At 34.3% G+C, this 20585-nt stretch overlaps 4 protein-coding genes across 18 annotated transcripts; 2 read left to right on the top strand and 2 right to left on the bottom strand.

Moving 5' to 3' along the window:
- The first annotated feature begins 14 nt into the window (after positions 1 to 14).
- On the top strand, positions 15 to 11073 carry LOC103854864 (plasmodesmata-located protein 6-like). 10 transcript variants are annotated; one of them, XM_033284554.1, is made up of 5 exons: positions 15 to 2986; positions 7375 to 7668; positions 7752 to 8187; positions 9113 to 9312; positions 9693 to 11073. In XM_033284554.1, exons 1-3 carry the CDS (start codon positions 2705 to 2707, stop codon positions 8184 to 8186), a joined length of 1011 nt encoding a protein of 336 aa, XP_033140445.1. In that variant the 5' UTR covers positions 15 to 2704; the 3' UTR covers position 8187; positions 9113 to 9312; positions 9693 to 11073. The 10 variants fall into 10 exon arrangements, with proteins under 10 accessions (XP_033140445.1, XP_033140451.1, XP_033140452.1 ...); XM_033284560.1 differs by lacking the exon at positions 7752 to 8187 and having other exon boundaries at positions 15 to 5162; positions 5559 to 7614; XM_033284561.1 differs by lacking the exon at positions 7752 to 8187 and having other exon boundaries at positions 15 to 5162; positions 5559 to 7614; positions 9101 to 9312.
- Positions 10698 to 11126, bottom strand: LOC103854865 (F-box protein At5g25290-like). The gene has a single exon (XM_033285329.1). The coding sequence runs from the start codon at positions 11124 to 11126 to the stop codon at positions 10698 to 10700; it is 429 nt and encodes a 142-aa protein (XP_033141220.1).
- A 347-nt stretch (positions 11127 to 11473) lies between these two features.
- On the bottom strand, positions 11474 to 15723 carry LOC103854863 (histone-lysine N-methyltransferase ATXR6-like). 6 transcript variants are annotated; one of them, XR_004455197.1, is made up of 8 exons: positions 15288 to 15723; positions 15118 to 15207; positions 14746 to 14975; positions 14410 to 14510; positions 14102 to 14317; positions 12185 to 14013; positions 11785 to 11832; positions 11474 to 11708 (listed from the first exon to the last, which is right to left on the bottom strand). XR_004455197.1 is itself a non-coding variant. In XM_009131821.3 (6 exons), exons 1-6 carry the CDS (start codon positions 15526 to 15528, stop codon positions 13854 to 13856), a joined length of 1038 nt encoding a protein of 345 aa, XP_009130069.1. In that variant the 5' UTR covers positions 15529 to 15723; the 3' UTR covers positions 11474 to 13853. The 6 variants fall into 6 exon arrangements, 1 of the variants encoding a protein (XP_009130069.1); XR_004455199.1 differs by having other exon boundaries at positions 11474 to 11832; positions 12185 to 12250; positions 12340 to 14013; XR_004455196.1 differs by having other exon boundaries at positions 11785 to 14013.
- Positions 15724 to 15787: 64 nt separating this feature from the next.
- LOC103854862 (exonuclease mut-7 homolog) lies at positions 15788 to 18952 on the top strand. Its single transcript, XM_009131820.3, has 7 exons — positions 15788 to 16164; positions 16715 to 16846; positions 16996 to 17538; positions 17614 to 17690; positions 17805 to 17940; positions 18234 to 18437; positions 18711 to 18952. Exons 1-7 carry the CDS (start codon positions 15814 to 15816, stop codon positions 18768 to 18770), a joined length of 1503 nt encoding a protein of 500 aa, XP_009130068.2. The 5' UTR covers positions 15788 to 15813; the 3' UTR covers positions 18771 to 18952.
- Positions 18953 to 20585: the final 1633 nt, after the last annotated feature.

Below are 20585 nucleotides of genomic sequence, written 5' to 3'. Positions count from 1 at the left end.
CAAGTTGATCTTTATTGTGTTCTTTTGTGAGAATAGGTGGGAAAATGAGTATTTTATTTTCGAACTATTTGAAATCAGTATATTTAATATACTTAAGTTTTATTGTGTATAATTATTCTCGAACTAATTATTGACTGCATAAAATTAAACATAAAATAATCAACCGTTAAAGTATAAATGGAAAACTAACAATTTTCGTTCAATTTTGTACGGTTGATTATTTCAAACCCAATTTTTCGCATTAAAAAATTGGTTCGGAAATAATTTTGCGCAAACAATACTTAGATATAAAATGTGCTGATTTCAAATATTTGAAGAATAAAAACATATATTTTTATTTTGAGTTTTTAAATAAAAATCAATCATTTTCAAAAATTTGAGTTAAGAAAATTTATCAAGTTGGATGAATATAAATTATTTATTTATTTTGTACTCAATTTCTCAATGTGTATAAGCTTTTATTATGATTTACATAAGGTTTTTTTATCACTATAGTTTTTTTGTAAAACCTTATACAGACATATATATCGGTCATAATACAAACTATATGTAGACATATAAGACTGATAATATTAGATGTTTTCCAGTACTTACATATAACATAAATGTGTACAAGCTTTCACAATTTAAATATTTATCTTCAAAATTAACAAAATTAAAGTAAAATCACTTTTATAGATTGTTATGGATCTCAGATTTAGACAATCTATGGTGTGCATTAGAAACATCTCTAATTGGTTTCTTTGATAAATTTTCTTAACTCTATTTTTAAAAAATTGACTGGTACATTGATTTAGAAATTCAAAACAAAAAGATATATAGCTTTTTATTTTGCAACCGTTTGAAATCATCACATTTAATATCTAAGTATTATTTGCGAGAAGTTTTGAAATAGTTAACCGTTAACAGTCAACAATTAATTTGGAAATAATTTTGCGTAATCAATATTTGTGTATTAAATGTTTTGATTTTAAATAGTTGAGGAATAAAATATCATTTTCCCAGAGAATAAGTTGATCTTTATTGTTTCTTAATTATTTCGATGCATTGTAGTAAAATCAATATTATAACACTTTCTAAACTCGTATAAGTTGTTGATAAGTCATCCATACTTGTTTGATACACTTCAAAATGTCTGACATTCGTTATTATTATTATTATTATATAAAATAGTTAAATTAATTGTTCAACGATAGACCTAATTATAAATACAAAATATTATCGAGCAAAGTTATACTAATTTCCAGTGACCAGTACTAATGTTACAATCCTGTTCGAAAACGCCGATAAATCGGCCGATTACACAGCGCTTAAACGTTGTTCGACAGTAAACCATGGCGGATTGAACTAACTCGCTCAAAAATTCAGATTTTCCAAAAAGAATTGTTTTTACTAAATTACGAGGTTAATATCATGTGTATGGTTGAAACCGTATTAAAATTGAACAAACTTACAAGAAAAGAGGTCAAAGTGGCGTGAATCTTGAAAAAAATGATAAGAAGCAGAAATTAGGATTTACATGTCGTAGTGGTGAAGTTTAAGATAAGAGCATTTCCGTAAATTTTCAGTCATTAAAAATAAAAATAGAAAAATAAAGCAAAAACAACCACTCCTCTGTTCGAACCAACAACTTCATAGCACAAGTTAAGCACACAAACTACTAGACTACACTACAACTACAGTATTTACTTACAAATATTAATATATATAATAAAAACATTTAAAATTAATTTCCGATCAATCTCCGATTTTTTTCTCAATTCGCTAGGTCTGAACCAGCAGTACGCGTTACGCGTAGCGCGATCCCGAACAGGGATTACAATCAGGGCCTCCCTGAACACGACGAGTTGAGCTTAGGTCTTGGATCCCCAAATCTTTTGGGCCCCCATTTTTTTTTAAAAATATTAATTTTATATTTTTAAAGATTTACGATACAAAAAAAGGTTATTGAATAAAGTTAGAAACTTGTCATAACAAAAATATCATCATTTCAATGAGGCTAATAAAAAATAAAAAAAAGAGATATTAGTTTTGATCACCATAATTTGAATTTCTTCTCATTTTCAAATTTTTTATGTTTCTATATGAGTTCCTTTTTTTTTGGCTTGTGGTCCGCCGCCCTTGATTACAATATTTTTTGTAAAAAAAAGGTCAAAAAATGATATTTACTAATTTGTTACAATAACTATACAAATTTTCATATGTTTTATATAGCATTGCATATGTTTTCATAATGATATACATACTATATATGATAGACATATGATAATTCCATATGATACCCCAAGAAGGCCAAAAAGCAGCACATCGGCGAAAGTGATCATGTCATCGACGAAAACAATTATCTTGATCGCTATAGATTTTTAACCTTATTAAATCAACAACTTGATATTTTACTGGATTTTTATTTTTAGATCCGATGGCTACTTTTCTAGGTGTACAATTTGTAACCAGTGCACAACAACTTTTGAACAAAAAAAAACGGATTTAAAGTTGTTGATATGTCATGTAATTTAATAATTTTTGGCATTTATTTATTTATTTATACAGAGAAGCTGTCAAATCTGCCTCCATGTCGTAATTACTAAAATTTATTTATTTTAAATTAATAGACGTTTTAACTTTTCATACCTACTAAAAATAATTTAAAACTTTATTTATAAATAAATCATAATTAAGCAGCACATCAGCGAAAGAGAAAATCATGTCACCCATAAACACAATTATTGCCATCTCCGTCGTCATCGCAGCCGCATCTCTTATCAGAAACTTCTCATCTCCTTCCGACAATACTTTTCTTTACTACCACCATTGTACGCAACCAAACTACTTTCGAGGATCGTCTTTTTTCTCCAAGTACCTTCCCGGATCATCTTACGACTCAAATGTCAACACGCTACTCACCTCGATCGTAAACTCAGCTAATGTCTTTACATACAACCATTTCACTGTCGGAACCTACGGCAAAACCGTCCACGGGATGCACCACTGCCGCAGCGACCTCTCCACACGTTCCGATGATTGCGCTAGATGCGTCGCGCAAGCTGCTCGCATACTACAAAATTACCAAATCAAGTTAATGCAATCACAACTTTGTTCCTGTAATTTTGGTCAAACAATGTCCATCTTCAGAAATGATTCTTCCTCCATTAGTCACCCACCTGTTAAACCTTTTTACTTCAGCAAGTTGATCTTTATTGTTACTAAATTATTTCGATTCCTCATGATATAGTATTATAACAGTTCTAAAATCGTGCAAGTTGTTGAAAGTCATGCATACTTGTTTGATACTCCAGATGTTTGACATTTGTTATTATAGACCTAATGAAGTAAATATTGAATATTATCAACAAAGTTATACTCCCTCTTTTTAAAAAGTTGTATCGTTTTTTTTGGCGTTTCACATATTGAAACAATATATTAATATTATAAATGCATAAATTTATGGTTATTTATGTCTAATTATTTAAATATAATGGTATTTCAGTAATTAAAATCAGCATTTTCAAAATTTATAATTTAATATTATTAATTAAAAAAATTATATACGAACTTTAAACATATATCTTATTTAAAATATTTTTTTTTTTAATTTTAATCTTTCAGAAATAGAGGAAATATTAATTTTCAGTGTGTTTAATTAAAACTAATGTTATGGTGAGATTTTGTAATATATTAATTTATATAGAAAACCCCTCATGGATGGATAGTTTGTTTTTTTGAAATTTCTCATGGAGGGATAGTTACCAACTAGTTAGATTAATTAAGCAGTTTCCATATATTTTATACAATCTAAAACTCTGTTGCGAATGTTTTCATAATGATATACCGAGCATAAGGAGCTGCCTACCAGTTATATAATGATGTATTTATGTGTTTCATATATTTTATGAATTAATAATCGATTGCTAATGTTTCTTTCATTGACATATATTATACACACTGAGCATAAAGAGATGCCTGCCACTTTTATCAAGTTTTCATATGTTTTTATAACCTTTCCTTGGTACGAATGTTATATTTTATATAGCCATATAAAGTTATGCAAATGCTTCATAATGATAAATGTCTAATGCATATATTAATTCACCGAGCATAAAGAGATGCCTGCCACTTTATCATGTTTTCATATATTTGTATAACCTTTTCTGGTACGAATGCTAAGAATATTTTATATATTATAACCTAATAACGTATTGCAAATGCTTCATAATGATATATGTATATGCATATATTAACGCACCGAACATAAAGAGATGCCTGCCACTTTATCAATTTTTCATATATTTTATGTAACCGAATAACGTATTGCAAAGACTTCACTAAGGATATATGTCTCAACGCACTGAGCATATAGAATTGCCTGCCCCTTTCTCATGCATACATACTCATATTTTGTGATACAGACATATACACCCAAAGGCCAAAAGGTAACACATCGGCGAAAGTGATCATGTCAGCGACAATAGCAATTATCTCGATCTCCGTCGTCATCGCAGCCGTATATCTTCTCACAAATTTTGCATTTCCCACCGTAGAGCCGTTAGTCTACTACCACTACTGCTCTCCACCAAAGTACTTTCCAGGATCGTCTTCCAGGTCAAATGTCGACTCGCTACTCAACATGTTCGTAAACTCAGCTTCTATCTACTCATACAACAACCTCACCGTCAACGGAAACTACGGGCTACACCAGTGCCGGGGTGATCTCTCCTCCAATGAGTGCGTTAGTTGTGTCACGCAAGCTGTTAGCCTGCTCCGAAGTGACAGCTTTGGTGAGAGCGGCTGCGCTTTACAGCTCGAAGGCTGCTTAGTGAAGTACGATAACGTTATGTTCTTTGGAGTGGCGGATACGACGGCTATGGTTATGAGTTGCGGAAAACCGGCTGGGTATAAGTATAAGTCGGACGAGTTGACTCAGGCTAAGGTGTTGGTGGACGTGGTTGCAAGTAGTGGTACGTCCTACAGAGTGGAGAGGTCAGGGAAAGCGCAAGCTGTAGCGCAGTGCACCGGAGATCTCAGTGCAACGGATTGTCAAGACTGTTTGATGGAAGCGATCCAACGGCTGAAACTTCAACCGTTTTGCGGAACAAGCACTTGGAGTGACGTTTACTTAGCCAAGTGCTACGTTGGTTACTCGTCAAGTGGATCCATCGGCCAAGGTAACTATAAAGCCTTCTCTGTTTGGTTTCTTTTTTAAAGGTCGAATATTAATTTTGGAAATAATAAGAGAAAGTCATAGAATGATTATAAAGCTGTGAGCCTGTGCTGGTAATTTCTATAAAAAAGGAAGAAGCATAAAAGGTGGGAGTGAAAGAGAGAAAATGGGGGAATCACAGTGACTAAAGTTACTAAAGTAAATAAAAATGAATTAAAATATCTTTGATTGGTAAAAAAAATTTACATGTGAAAGTATAAATTTTTTTTCACATGTAATATTTTGTCTAAAAATGGTAACCACAGTCTAACTTATTCAACATTCTCTCTTATGCATGAGTTTCTTCTAATATATAATTTAGTTAAAAGATTTATATATGATAAATGTTTTTTCAATGTAGAGTTTAAGAAAGGGATACGGGCTAAGCACGTGGCCACCCAAAGGAACCTCTTTTATCAGAAGACATCATATGTACTATCTAAACTTAAATCACTATTGACCTACGTTTTGTATTTTTTTGCTATTGTTATGTTAAAAATAGTGTATGATCTTTTTCTCTCGTGAATATAAAACTGAGCAGAATTGACGAAAAATTCTTACTATTATTCTCAAAATTTTATTTCAACTAGTGATTTATCTTTGAGCTGTTTTAATTAGTTAATATGTGAGTTTATATAGAAAAGTTTGGATCAAATGGATAATTAAGAAAATAACTTATACATCCTATCCATATTAAGTTAAGATATGCTATTTTTTTTTTTGCATATTCGTATTATGAGCAACCGTGTGAATGATCTCGGCTTTGATGTTATGAAAGCTTATGTCGAATAAGATCTTTACAATGCGAACATGGCTATTTGAAGAAAGATTAGATAATTCATAACGTTAAATATTTAAATTAAAATTTGGAAATTTTTTCACAAATTTGATATCACTTTCTAATTTATCTTTAAAAGACCAGTTTTGTAAATATTTTAAGTTTTGAAAGAAAAACTAAACTAACCATCCTAAATTATTTATAAAAGAATGTTTATACTTGTCTATTTCCAAATCTCCAAAGGGAACTCTTCCATATGACATACTACAAGTCTACAACAAGAGGAGTTGAATGTAATTCACAGCTTTTATTGTTGTCCTATTGCCAAACTAAAAACCATGATTAGAGTTTAATCTTTTAAAGCTGTTGTGGTTTTAATTTATTTTAAAGTTTAATTTTCTCCCAGCACACTTTAACCCTCTAATAATTTCAAAAGCATTAATTCTTTAACTTTTAAACAGCCCATTTATTTATATACTCACACTAAAAAAAATGATTGTTTAACATCAGTTATTTTAAATATTTGCATCAGTGTTAAATGATGTAAAATAAATTTGCATCACTTATTTAAATGACTCTGAAAGTGATGATACAAATAATTTGCATCATTTTGTTAATAATTGATGCAAAAATGACAACTATTTGCATCAATTATTTAAATGATATCAATATATATCAATTCTATGAAATGATATTAACATTTATGTCAATTTTGTAAGTGATGTAATACTACTTCTCTCAATTTTCATTTAAAGTAATTATTATAGTTTTTTAAGTTGCATTCATAACGTTGTTGTACTTTTGGTAGAACAATATCCATCTCCATTTCGATCCTTCCTCCATTAGCATCACCTCTCTAACCTTTTATTAAATCAGAAACTTGATATTTTAATTTGATTATTATTTTTTTAGTTCCGATGACTACTTTTGTAGTTGAAACACTTTCATAATCGTGTAAGTTGGTGAGATGTCATGTAATTTAATAATTTTCTGAAAATTATTTATTTACTTATATAGAAAAGCCACCAAAGAATAACGAGTTGCTTGCCATTATCTCATAATTACTTAAATATTTTCTAAAACACTCGAAAGCAGCACATTAGCGAAAGAGAACGTCATGTCACCGATAAACACAATTATTGCCATCTCCGTCGTCATCGCAGCCGCATCTCTTATCAGAAACTTCTCATCTCCTTCCGACAATACTTTTCTTTACTACCACCATTGTACGCAACCAAACTACTTTCGAGGATCGTCTTTTTGCTCCAAGTACCTTCCCGGATCATCTTACGACTCAAATGTCAACTCGCTACTCACCTCGCTCGTAAACTCAGCTAATATCTTTACATACGACCATTTCACTGTCGGAACCTACGGCAAAACCGTCCACGGGATGCACCACTGCCGCAGCGACCTCTCCACACGTTCCGATGATTGCGCTAGATGCGTCGCGCAAGCTGCTCGCATACTACAAAGTCTCTGCGGGGGCGCGTCCGGCGGCGCGTTGCTGCTTGAAGGTTGTTTCGTGGAGTATAAGAACACTAAGTTCCTAGGCGTGGCGAATAAGACGTTGCTGGCTAGGATATGCGGGACACCGTGGGGGTATAGCCCGGACGAGTTGACTAAGACCAGTAAGATGGTGAGTTTCGTAGTGGACGCCGATAGCGTACCTTACAGAGCTTCGATAGGAGAGGTGATATCTTGCATATTTCTATTGTTTTATCCATTCATCCATGTGTATTTTGATCATATAGATTAGGATTTAGCCATGTTTAGGTTGCATTTTGCATACATGAGTCCTTATCAGGTATTGGAGTACCACATGGAGTTCTTGGAGACACTTGGAGGCATTTGGAGCTCAAAAAGGAGTGTTTAGAATGGTCATTGGGCGAGCAAGGCATGGGAGCGACCAGTCCGGAGCGACACAGCGAGGTCGCTCTGATCACCCTACTGGAGCGACCTAACCAGAGCGACAGGGAGAAGTCGCTCGCGGTTTCATCACTCGGAGATGCGAGAACAAGCCCGGAGCGACCTCTCGGAGCGACACAGCGAGGTCGCTCCAGCTGGGAGCGACGTTATGGGAGCGACAGGGAGAAGTCGCTCGCGGTTTCATCACCCGGAGACGCGAGAACGAGCCCGGAGCGACCTCTCGCAGCGACACAGCGAGGTCGCTCCCGAAGCCTGGAGCGACTTGTCGGAGCGACGGGCTGAGGTCGCTGCGCGTTTTATTTCTACTCGAATTTGTGATTTCTCAAGGGCCTTTTGGTCATTTCATTATGCACGTTTTTATTTTCTAAACCTATGTTTTAATACTCTAGGAGCCACCAAGAGGGGGATCATCTTTGTTCTTAGAAAAACCACCAAAAACCTTTGGAAAGTCATCTCTTTGAATCAATTGATCAGTTTATTATTGAGAATTCTGTGTTCTTATCTATTTCCTGTGTTTCTCTACATGATTAATCTGAAATCCAACATGGGTTTAAGAGGAATCATGGAGATTAGTGAGTAATCACCTTTTGAATTCATGGGATAGGGAGATTGAGGGTGATTAGGTTAGAACTAGGATGTTTTAGTGTAGATCATTCATATTTCCTTGCTAGTTGAGTGAGTATAATGCATCTTCTGAGTTGGCCACTCAGTAGTTGATCCTTAGGCATTTCCCCCCGAAAGGTGTTCGAGGAAATGCCCGAGACAGCTCTTCTTAGCTTTTAGCATACTTTGCCAAAGACATTTGTTGTTAGAGGTACTAAGATAGCCATTGGACTTGCTAGTTATGATTGCTTTCATATTATTCAACCAAAGACATTTGATGTTTGAATTGTGTTAAGTAAATGAACATTCATCTAGACATAGAGTTTGTTTAGGATTGTGTCCAAGCTTAAGGTTAATAGATTGATTGATCGTTTGCCATCTTTAGTTCGAAACTTGATCACCCGAGGTCTAATCCCTATATCCATGAGTTCTCTTTTCCAATAGTTAAGAAAGTATCATTTAGTTATTTCTTTTAATTAGTCATAGTTTAAAACCCCATCTAAATCATTGGTTGCACTTAGATTAAGTGATTACTTGCATTCTCGGTGCTTTGATATCTCTCAGAACTGGTTCGACAATCATTTAAACTACAGCATTTGTCTTAGGAGCCTTGAAAACTCCTAACATCAAGAGGGAGCGCAAGCTGTGGCTCAGTGTACTGGAGATCTTAGTGCGAGTGACTGTAACGACTGTTTGAAGGAAGCGAACAAACAGCTGAAGTCGTTGTGTGGAATAACTGCTTGGGGTGAAGTGCACTTAGCCAAGTGTTACGTGCGTTACTGGTCGCGTGGAGCCACTGGCCACGGTAATGCCTTGCTTTTCTACTTGAATCAAATTGATATTATGTTACCTTGATTAGTATCAATCAAATTTAATGTTAGTTAAGGTAAGAGTTATCGCTTATATGATGTAGATACGCTTGAATCAGTGGTACACATATTCAGCATAGGTTATATGATGTAGTTACTCTTGAATCAGTGGAATACATATTCAGCATAGGTTAAGATTAGACTACTCACCATGTCGTATGTTAGTAGTTAAAATATTTTCATTGGTTATTTTGATTGACGTGGACTTTATATACAAGTCTTTTTCTTAGAATTTTATTTCTATATCTTCAGTTGTTACATGTAGATGCTATAATTACAGATGTAATATTTTGATACTCATATTGTTTGATTGCAGCGTATAAGAAAACGTTACCGGGTATGACGCCAGCCCAACTCAGGGACGGAACCAAGAGTTTTTATCACCGAGGGCAACAATTTTTAGTATATAAATTTCAGTCATTATTGATATACACTTTTTATGTTTCTTTTGTTCTATCTCTATTTTATTTGTTGTGGGACTATATAAATGGATAATTTATAATAGAACTGTTTAGTCTCAACATTTAATCTATTTTTGTCTCATTTTAAAAATCATCTCACCCAAGTTACCTGTTCTTCGCATTTTACCAATAAGTTTGAGGAACCACAGAGATGGAAGAAATGGTTCTCCATGCCTCGCTGTCAATCCTGCGCTGGAAGATGTACCATTGTCAGTTAAAAAAAAATTGTATTTTTGTTTACCTCATACTAAACTCAAATAGCTTTAGCCTTCGAATTATTCGAGTTTTTCTAGGATTGGGACCAAATTGCTTTAAAAACTAGTTTAAGAAAGTAAAAGTAAATCTAGGATGTGTGGTTACTCTAAAACAATTATACTTGCCACTAAGATTCACCTTTATAAAAAATAATCCATCGCATTAACATTGATACAAATGTAACTCTAACAACTATCAATACAAACATAACCCAAAATATGTACTCGAGATAGAGAATAAAATGTTTCCCTTCAAAACATATCTTCTTAAACCCCCATGCTCCAAGTATTCTGCATATGCATTAACATGGCTTTTCCTTCTGCATCAATGCTATTCCCATAGTTTCGTTTATACCAAATCTTATCTCAATCTAACAACAATTACTGCTCCATTTCAATCATCTTGAATTGAGATTCTTCCACAATCAGCCTCTCTAGCTTACTTGAAGTGATTGAAATTTGAAACATAAGTCTTAAGATGCTTAAAGTTAAAACACTTAGCAGTGTCAAAAGATTATACATCAAAGGGAGACATCATGGGGAAGCGGTTAGTATCTTTGTTGCAAGATTGAACACATGAATGAAAATAACAACGCAAGAAACCAATCAAGAGGGGAGAAACCACATGGCAACCTTGAGTCTGAAGTTGGAGGAGAGACCGGGGACGCGTTTGATGGTCTTTGTTGCAAGTTTGTACACACATACGTCGATGCATGTAGTTAAACGTTTCGTGTGACTGAAACGGCGGTCGTTACGGGTGAAGTAGATGGAGCTTGGCTCAATACCAAGGGTGTGGTCAGCAGGCACGGTGATACCCAAATCAAAAAACAAAGCCTCATCACCTATAGAATCCACCTTAACAAGCCATGTATCTAAGGTTCCCGGGTCTAGATCTTTAGCATCCCTTTTGTACAGACGAAAGATCCTAGGCTTTCCAGAGGCTGGCTCGTAAGCTCTGGTATAGAGAAACAAAACCTCTCCTGGTGTTGTAACAACGATTTTATAGCCAGCTGAGATGGCTTTATATGCATTCATTGCTTTCTCATCAGCTATTGATATATCGACATAGGAAACTTATGATACACTGCATCGTCATGCAGTATACGGTCTCTAGGAAGCTACCCCATCATCGTGTTTTTATGACCTTGTTCCCTTTACAGGACCAAGTCACGATAATGCGGAGACTTTAAAGATAGTGAATATAATAAGACTTCACATGATTTTCACTTCTACGATTGTTTCAAAATTAATCCAAAATTAATCATAATTAATTTTCAATTAGTCCCAAATTAATTCTTAATTAATCTAAAGTTAATTCTTAATTAAATCAAGATTATTTCATAATTAAGATTATTACTTGAGAACAAGTATTAAGATTAGTATTAACCTCACTATAACATTTTCATTATTCTTTAAGTGTAAGTGTTTTCACTAAGTAAACACCATACACTTCTTAAAGGATTCAAAGACTTTACTATCTAATTAAGATATTACAATTAAACTCAATCATGTACTCATTCATGATCTATCTCATCATCTGTCTAGACTCACCTAAAAAACAGTCTTGAAACTGGCTTGAACAAGACTTGAGTTCCTCTTGAACAAAGCTGAATGGACCTAAGAGTGGACAAGGTTCTGATCGGTTACTATGATTAACTCAACAACTCATCCGACTCACTTGATTGTGGCTTACCAAGAGACTGAATGGACAGAGTTGGACTAGTAAAGCTCCACACCTTAGCTGATCAAAACAGAGCAAGGTTCGGTTCAGAACATCAACAATCCGACAATTCGGTTAACGTTAAACAACTTAAATCAATTCAGTTCAAGCTCGGTTCTTCTCATACAAGATCAGATCAGCTCAGTTATATTCAGTTAACAACAGTTCAGGACAATATCAGATTGAGTTCAGTTCGGTTTAACTCCAATCAATCCATAACAGCTTAGCTAAATGTTTTAAGAGATGGATTCAAACTGAAACTAAACAATAACTGAACTGTATCACAACTTATACAACTGATCCGACCAAGATCTAAGATAGCCATGAACTGTTCTGATCAGATATTGACTGAAGCAAGGAGACCAAAGCTTACCAAGACGAACCAAAGGACTAGATGGTCTCAGCTGATCCTCTTCTCCAAGGTTAGCTTGCGGCTGAACTGAACAGAAAGAGAGATGTGGGTTTGATCATGATCTGAACTGAACTAGGTCTAGGGTTTTATTTAAAAGTCTCACCGTCTGATCTTACTCTCAATAACAGACTGAAACAACTGATGGATGAACTTTACCAAAGATTCAACCATACTTTTTCTCTTGATTTTAGTTTCTGAATTTTTTTCAGTTTTCTCTTCTTCTTTCTCTCTTAAAATTTCTGAAACTCTCTTGATTTTTCTTTAGATTTCAGGACGTGGAAAACAGCTGGAAAGGGTTAAATATGAAGTGAGCTTGCTTTAGGTGATGATTTCACTTAGGACAAAGTTAGGCTGAGTGTGGACAGCTCACCAGCTGCTTCAGCACTCTCAGCATAAGTTGCTGTCATGTCCTTACCCTAAAGAAACTCTAGCCCTTTCATGTGTTTGTCACATGACAACCTAAGAAACAAGGCAAGCAGGTAGATTGTGATTGTCATGTGCCTACTGAAAATGCTAGGCAAGTAGGCATGTGCATAACATGTGACTGAATAAGTGCACAAGTAGGCTGGTGGAGGGCATAACTTAGTTCAAAAACTATTTAGAAGTTGGTCGATAATTTTAAATAAAATTTTAACCAAATGTTCCTTCTCTTTGGTTCTTGTTTTGCCCTCGGAAAATCTCGTCCAGCTTAATAAAAATTCGACCAAAATATTTAAGACTCGACCACAAAACAGTTCCGTCGAGACATTAGTTTACCGGGTCGATTTTTATTTTTAGTTCCGGTCGAACCAATTTCAAACTGGCCGTGTAGAATTTTTCTCGACCAAAAATTCATTAGTTCGTGAGGGCCATTATACGCTTAATCACATGAGTGCCACCTTTGAGTGTCTCTAGACGTGGGAGTAGCATCCTCTCGTGGCGTCTATGATGTAGAGATCAGATCTAGAATCTACCACAAAAAACCACTTACGTGAGTTTCCTAGGAATTGATACCCCGAAAGGTCACTCTTCGCCACGTAAACCATGTCTTTTTCTGGGTTGTAGAGACGACAACCACCCTCTTTTGGACATAGAATCACCAACGGTGATCTGAATTTTGGCCGCAAAGTTTGCTTGGAACACAAGTACCAGTTCGAATGTTGCCGGAACCATTTTTTACTTGTAAAAATATCCATGTTTCTTTTTATTTAAATAAAATTCATTACGAGATTAATTATATAGTCAAAATCATTTTCTATAATTTTTTTTTGCATCATTCTATATTTAGTTTAGAAATAAGATACTCAATGTTGAAGCAATCAATGTTAAAAGAACTGTTTCAAAAAAATCACTTTAAAAAAAAAACTATTTTTTTTAGAAAAAAATCATTTTTTAACCGATTTGCACACATTCCGACTATGACCACATAAACCAATTTTAAAAAGGGAAAATTGCCAAAATAGAATAAAAAATAATGATTGATTTCATAATAATTATTCTTATATAATTTTAAATAAAAGTATAGAAAGATAATTTAACAGCGTTGTTGTGGTACAACTTGTGAAAAATAAGGCTTGATTCATGGGAAGACAAGAAGACCAGACACCATTTTGGTTTCTTGCTGAACAAGTTTATATGTATACTTTTAGGGTTATACAAAATTTTCAGTTGGATATTCATGTTCATATCCGTTGTAGTCATAATACAATCGCTCCCCTTTAGAAATATCTCTATTAGCTACGAGAAGAACCCTAGCTTCTCCGTTGATGTTGAACCTCACACACTTCAGGTTCTGCTTCTTCCTCCCTTCTCTGCACATTTCACAAAACGCCCACAAAAAAAAAACAAATGAGGACAAGCTAATATTAAAAACGTTTCAAGCTCATAAGAGAAACTCACGGAGTGTGGTTGTTGATGCCGCTGATGAAACGTGCGATGTTACTGCGTTTGTCAGGGCAAATAACGAGGCATTGCGAAGGATCAGAGGCATGGAGGAGAGTCATCATGCTGTCTCCATCATAGTTATTTTCTCTGTTGCTCAGATAATCAACATCACCAACATACTCTGTGATTATAGTCAAGTCTTTAATACACCTATCAGCCTCTACTGTGAACCTGTCACAGTTTTAAAACCAATCTAATTCAATAATCATTTTAGATTATAAAAGTAAAAAAAAAAAGAGAAGCTAATAGGAACGTTAAAGTACCCTTCATAAGGATCAAAGACGACCATAAGAGGTGGACATTCACCACGAACCATCATGTTCTTGCACAAGGCTAATGTCTCTGCATCTTGTTTAGACAGAACCTGTGTGACATTGAATCTGTGTTTTAAAAATCGGTCTAGACAAAACGATTTAAAAAAAAAACTATCTAGGCATTCAAAAAATCGGCTTAGATGCCTAAATAAACAAGAATCTCCTCTTAAACGCCTAACCACCACTTAGCGATTTCTTGAATATTGCATTGAATACACAATCATCTTCTTCAGTTGATACTAAAACATAAGAAGATGTGAGTGAAGAACATTAGTCTATCCATACCTGCATGCCTCCTTTCTCAAGGACAGCTTTGTTTGCAGATCTTAGAGCCTTGCTATGTACATAAGTGAGCTTGTTGCTGAACTCAGTGTTGGATGCTCTCAACGCAGTGGCTAGAGAGGCCATTTGCTCGAGTCTTCTTTGAGGATCAACGGTTGGGTTGTATGGAAGAAGCTTCCTCTTCTTCTTTGACATCACCAAGCTTGTCCTTTTCCTTTTCTTCCCAATATTATCTGCAAAAAAAATCAAAACTTTTGATAAATATTACCAAACACAACACATACAACATTTTGTCGGAATCTTAACATCCAATCTAAAAAAACTACAAAGATGCAAACTTTTTTTTTTTTTGAATATATGATGTAAACTTTTTACCTGGAGGAGAACATGAGATGTAAGATGCGTCTGAAGAGGACCGTTTAATCCGAAAGAAGTCTAGGAGTTTGGTCTGAACAAGAGGGAAAGCTGCAATAAAGTATTCATTTTTTAAGTATCAAATCAAAATCTACAGCTCAAGCATAACGAACCGATTAAAAAGATCTTACCTTTAAGGTTCTGGTGTTTAGAACACGAGGGGCAGAACCAAGAGCCTTTAGGAACCGAAACTAGAATCGGTCTGAGACAGAACAGATGAAACCCTTTGTCGCATTTGTCGCAAAGAAGCAGCTTCGCTGGTTGTTTCCCTGAGCTGCATTCCTCGCAGACCGTATCCAATTCCGAATCAGAATCATCCGCCATGGATCTAAGGTTGGTCACCTGAGTTCTCCTCCGCCGCGACACCACCATTCTCACGAGAGAGAGAGAGAGAGAGAGAGAGAGAGGGGTGATAAATCTCTGTTTCAACGAGTTTTTCGCGGGGAAAAACAATAACCGGGTTTAATTTGGCGCCACTGTAACGGTTTACGATTAAATCCCGGTTTAAATTGGTTTTCATCCAACCGGGTTTAATTTAGCGCCATTATTACGGTTTTCGATTACATTCCGGTTTACATTGGTTTTCATAAACCGGCATAACCTAAAAAGACATTAAAACCAACCGGAGAGACTTTACAGTAATGTCTCTTCACATTAATGAAGATCTATCTCGTCTCCTCCACCGACTCGCCCGAGTTCACTCGCCTAAAATGCTCCTTCGCTCGCTCCACGGTGATCGCCTTGGACGCGGAGTGGAAACCGCAACGCTCTAGTACGTCGTCGTTTCCGATTGTTACTCTCCTACAAGTCGCGTGCCGACTCGGTCGTGACTCGGATGATGTTTTCCTTATTGACTTGACTTCGATTCATCTCCCTTCGGTGTGGGAGCTCTTGAACGATATGTTCGTGTCTCCCGATGTGCTGAAACTCGGGTTTCGGTTTAAGCAGGACTTGGTTTACTTGTCCTCGACGTTCACTCAGGGTGGATGTGTGGGGAAGTTCAATGAGGTGAAAAGCTTGTGCCTTTACTGTTCTCTTCCTCTGTTTTGTGTTTGTGAAGAGATGAAAATACACTAAGGCGTTGAAAGTTTTGAACTTTCAATCTTTGTTTGAAAGTTGAAACTCTTCTTAGTAGTTCCATGAGGTTAAAGCTTGTGTCTTTCTTGTTCTCTCTCCTGTTTTGTGTGTTCTGATGAGCTAGAAATACACCAAGGCGTTGAAAGATTTGAACTTTCAATTTTAGTTTAAAGTTTTGATTGCATTCAAGATAGGTGTAGTCCAATTGCTGCCAAAAGGTTTTACCTTTAGCTTTGTTGAGTTTCTTTTGTTTAGATCATGGGTGGTGCATACTGCTTATAGTAAGATAACTCTACTTATAGTAAGTTCCAGATATGCATGCAAAAGTTTTAGTATATAGTGTTTGGTTTCCCAGTTTGCAATTGTTTTGAATGTTGAACACTTAGAGAGTAGAGAGCCTTTGATTTGTTTTTTACTTGCTTTTATTTTGAAATTGGATTGTTGACTTGTGTGTTTTTATTTTGCTTTTTAATGTGAATAGGTGAAGCAATACATGGATATCACAGGCATATACAATCATCTACAACATAAGCGGTTTGGTAGAAAGGCGCCAAAGGATATCAAAAGCTTGGCAGCTATATGCAAGGAACTGCTAGACATTTCTTTGTCAAAGGTTTGTTACTGATTCCTTAAAGAACTTGCCTTTTTTGGTGAAAATTAAAATCATCTTTTATATAATTACAATTCAAGAGAGTAGCTTAGTTTTTCTGGAGTTATGTTATTACATTTTCGTGCATTAATGTACAGGTTTTGTTTTTTTAGGAGCTTCAATGTAGTGACTGGTCACACCGTCCTCTAACAGAAGAACAGAAGCTATACGCTGCAACAGATGCTCACTGCTTGCTCCAAATATTCGACGTATTCAAGTCAAATCTCGTTGAAGAAATCACATTGCAAGATCCTAAACACATAAACGTTGGCTTAAAAGATATTCTCAATGGATCGGATTTCACCAGTAAGATTGTCACGGCCAAACTGTGCAAGGCTGCAGATGTTATCAGAGCAATGACTCAAAATGGTCAAAACATTGCCAACGGAATGGTTTCTAGAAAAACAACTCTAAACACAATGCCGATGGATGAGAATCTGTTGAAGATCGTCAGGAAGTATGGAGAAAGGATCTTGCTGAAGGAGTCTGATCTTCTACCAAGGATCTCCAAGAAGAAAACAAGAAGACGTGGTGCCTCGTTGAAGAATGTGAACACAGATAAGCATTTGGTCTGTTCTGTGGACTGGCAAGGTCCACCACCATGGGATTCATCTTTGGGAGGTGATGGATGTCCTAAGTTTCTCTTGGATGTGATGGTAATTTTATAATCTCTGCCAGTCTTGTGTTAAATTTATTTTATCCTACCAGATGCTTATAAAACAACTCTCTAGGTTGAAGGTTTGGCGAAACATCTACGATGTGTGGGGATTGATGCTGCAGTTCCACCCTCAAAGAAGCCGGATTCAAGGTACTTTTCTCTCTAAGCTACAATTATAAAATTTTGATGGCATGTGGTTTGTTGATCACAATATCTTTTTGAGTTTATTAGTTTCGGTGTTGATTTTTTTGACATAATTGCCAGGGAGTTGCTTGATCAGGCGTTGAAAGAGAAGAGAGTTCTATTGACAAGAGATACAAAACTGTTGAGACATCAGGATTTGGCTAAGCATCAAATATATCGAGTCAAAAGCCTTCTGAAAAATGAGCAGCTTCTTGAGGTACAATACAATAAAACGAAATCACTAGTATGTGAGCTGTGTTATGCCTGGACCGAACCTGCAAGTTTTGCTCTTAAAGAGCAGGATCTCTCTTAAGAGTCTTAAGTTAAGACATCTTAGTAATTCAAGCTTTGGCTTCTAGTGAAGACATCAGCTACTGATCTTGATAGTTTTTTTCATGGGCATGCTTGGATTCATACTTAGCCAATAGAGCCTCATGCATTCACTGTGGAACCACTTTTCTGATATATGAATTTATTCTGAGTTAGCACTGAATTAAATAAGTTGTATAGGTGATAGAGACTTTCCAGCTAAAGATCAGCGAGAATCAGTTGATGTCACGATGCACGAAATGCAATGGAAAATTTATCCAGAAACCGCTGACCATTGAAGAAGCTATTGAAGCAGCAAAGGGTTTCCAAAGAATACCAAATTGCTTATTTAACAAAAATTTGGAATTTTGGCAGTGCATGAACTGTCATCAGCTCTACTGGGAGGTGAAGTCACTTACCCCATCTTCTACCCTTTTGCATATGTTAACATAGTCTGCATCCATTTATCAATTAAGTTATTTATCAGTTGCCCATGAATGTTTATCAAAATAAAAAAAATTTAACTACGAGTTCAAGAAGATTCATAAAATTTGATTGGATAAGTTCTCAACTAGATGCATGATTTTTTTAAAGCTTTGGTCTTTTATTCGGCTCTTTAATTCACTGTTTAATGAGAAATAGATGGGGAGATGCTAAATGTTTGTTGTATGGTTGCAGGGAACTCAGTATCATAATGCAGTCCAGAAGTTCATGGATGTATGCAAGTTGAGTGAGTGATTCATTTTCTTTCTTTCTTGTGTTGGAGAGTTTCAGGTTACTTTTTGTTGACCTTGGTTCCCTCAAATGTATGGTCATGTCTGAGCAAACAAGATGTGTTTTTATAATAATTTTTTTCTTGTTTAGAAAAGAAAAAAAATTAACAAATAGAAAGAGAAAGAAATGAAAGTATTTACAGTTTACTCTTAACTAAAACAGAAATGATATCTACTTACAACATCAACTCGATTAGGAAGTGGCGTAGGTCACCCGAGGACAATGATCTTATAATCTTGAGACACTAGGCAAGAAACCTTTAGATGTTGGGAGGGAGGTCACCTTTGTATATGTTATGTTTTTTTGGGTGTGAATATTAAACTCATTCCGAATATTTTTTTCTGTTTTACATAGTCTTAAAGCAACTTATTACAAGGAGGAGAAGGAGACGATTAACTATATGGAACTACAAAGCGAAAATATTTTTTTTTTAATATATTAGTACCTATCAATATTTTGATTATTTTAGTACCTATCAACATTATTGATCCCTATCAATTTTTATTCAATTCTAAACAAATAACCATATACAAAATCTAGAATATATTAGTCCAACAAAAAAAAATTAAAATAATTCCAGGAAAAAGTAAACTTACTAAAAGAAAATAAGCCTAATTATTTCTATTGACTAGCTTACATTTTCATCTTTTTTCCACTCTTTTTCAGTGTGTATTGGATATTGATTTTTAACAATTGAAATCAAGTTAGATTTCTTTTAGAAATCTAGATAAAACTTATATCTTTTTAAACTGTTTTTTCATTTAATTTTGAAGTTTAATTTCTTTTATCTAAAATTTAATCCTTTTTATCTCATACTTAAAGACCTAAGTTGTAACAAGAAAAAAACATTACACCGCATGTTTTCAGCTTTTTTATTCTATAAAATGATTAGTTTGAATAAATATATTTATTTAATTGATACACATATATTAAATTAAAATTTCTCGTAGATTTAAAATTAGTAATAAAATGATTATGATATATTTTAAAAACAATTTTTGTGACCCTCATAAATAATTTTCTAGCTCTACCATGGTAACCCTACACTAAAAATGTTATTTTTTAGTTGTTCTAGTTTTAGTAATTTCATATTGTAAAAAATGAACTTATTTTAAATATAAATGGTACTATAGTTTAGAGAAAAAAAAAAAAGACTTTAAATCTCAACATGTAGCAGTTATATTATTTTATATTGCTAACAATAAATGAAAATTGTTAAGAACAAAAAAATGTTAAATGTGTAGCTGTTATTAATTAATATATTTTTTGTTTTTCCTATTTTTCCTTATGTTTTCTAATGCTAATCTAATAAGTCAATTATAAATGCGATTATTTGAACTAACAAAATGATTTCTTTCTTTTCAACGCTCTAAACCATTTTCTTGCAAATAAACTTTGTGTCATTACACTTATAGGAAGCCATGAAACCAATGTGAAAATCTGTGAATCCTTATGCAACTATTTTCTTTAAAAAGTTGTAAAATTTTTTGACCTATTCAATAGATCATTAGAGATAATATGTGCAACATTAATATATGTTTTTAAATTTTTTTATTAAAATATAATTTTAAGATAACAACACAGTATATATAGGAATTATCTTTTTGTTTTAAAATGTATTTTTAGATTTTGGATAATTATTATTATTATTAATCTTAAAAATCATTCAATATTTTATTTTCAATTATATAAAATTAAGAATTTTACTTCATCAATATCTAGTTATGTGTTTTCTGCTTTTTAATTTCTAACATTTTTATTAAATGATATTCTCCGTAA

Source organism: Brassica rapa, chromosome A02, assembly GCF_000309985.2.
Source record: "Brassica rapa cultivar Chiifu-401-42 chromosome A02, CAAS_Brap_v3.01, whole genome shotgun sequence".
Taxonomy (NCBI): Eukaryota; Viridiplantae; Streptophyta; class Magnoliopsida; order Brassicales; family Brassicaceae; genus Brassica; species Brassica rapa.
The sequence above is the reverse complement of the archived record's forward strand: the minus strand, read 5'-3'. Positions and strand labels throughout refer to the sequence as shown.

What these genes read in the sequence shown, in the direction of transcription:
- LOC103854865 (XM_033285329.1), bottom strand. Translation starts at nt 11,126, where the DNA reads ATGAATGCATATAAAGCCATCTCAGCTGGCTATAAAATCGTTGTTACA.
- LOC103854864 (XM_033284554.1), top strand. Translation starts at nt 2,705, where the DNA reads ATGTCACCCATAAACACAATTATTGCCATCTCCGTCGTCATCGCAGCC. An exon ending in AAACCGTCCACGGGATGCAC is followed by an intron (nt 2,987 to 7,374) that starts CACTGCCGCAGC and finishes CACGGGATGCAC; the next exon opens with CACTGCCGCAGCGACCTCTC. An exon ending in ACAGAGCTTCGATAGGAGAG is followed by an intron (nt 7,669 to 7,751) that starts GTGATATCTTGC and finishes AGCCATGTTTAG; the next exon opens with GTTGCATTTTGCATACATGA.
- LOC103854862 (XM_009131820.3), top strand. Translation starts at nt 15,814, where the DNA reads ATGAAGATCTATCTCGTCTCCTCCACCGACTCGCCCGAGTTCACTCGC. An exon ending in AGTTTCTCTTGGATGTGATG is followed by an intron (nt 17,539 to 17,613) that starts GTAATTTTATAA and finishes ACAACTCTCTAG; the next exon opens with GTTGAAGGTTTGGCGAAACA. An exon ending in GTCATCAGCTCTACTGGGAG is followed by an intron (nt 18,438 to 18,710) that starts GTGAAGTCACTT and finishes GTATGGTTGCAG; the next exon opens with GGAACTCAGTATCATAATGC.
- LOC103854863 (XM_009131821.3), bottom strand. Translation starts at nt 15,528, where the DNA reads ATGGTGGTGTCGCGGCGGAGGAGAACTCAGGTGACCAACCTTAGATCC. An exon ending in TTGAGAAAGGAGGCATGCAG is followed by an intron (nt 14,511 to 14,745) that starts GTATGGATAGAC and finishes AATGTCACACAG; the next exon opens with GTTCTGTCTAAACAAGATGC. An exon ending in GGCATCAACAACCACACTCC is followed by an intron (nt 14,014 to 14,101) that starts GTGAGTTTCTCT and finishes TGAAATGTGCAG; the next exon opens with AGAAGGGAGGAAGAAGCAGA.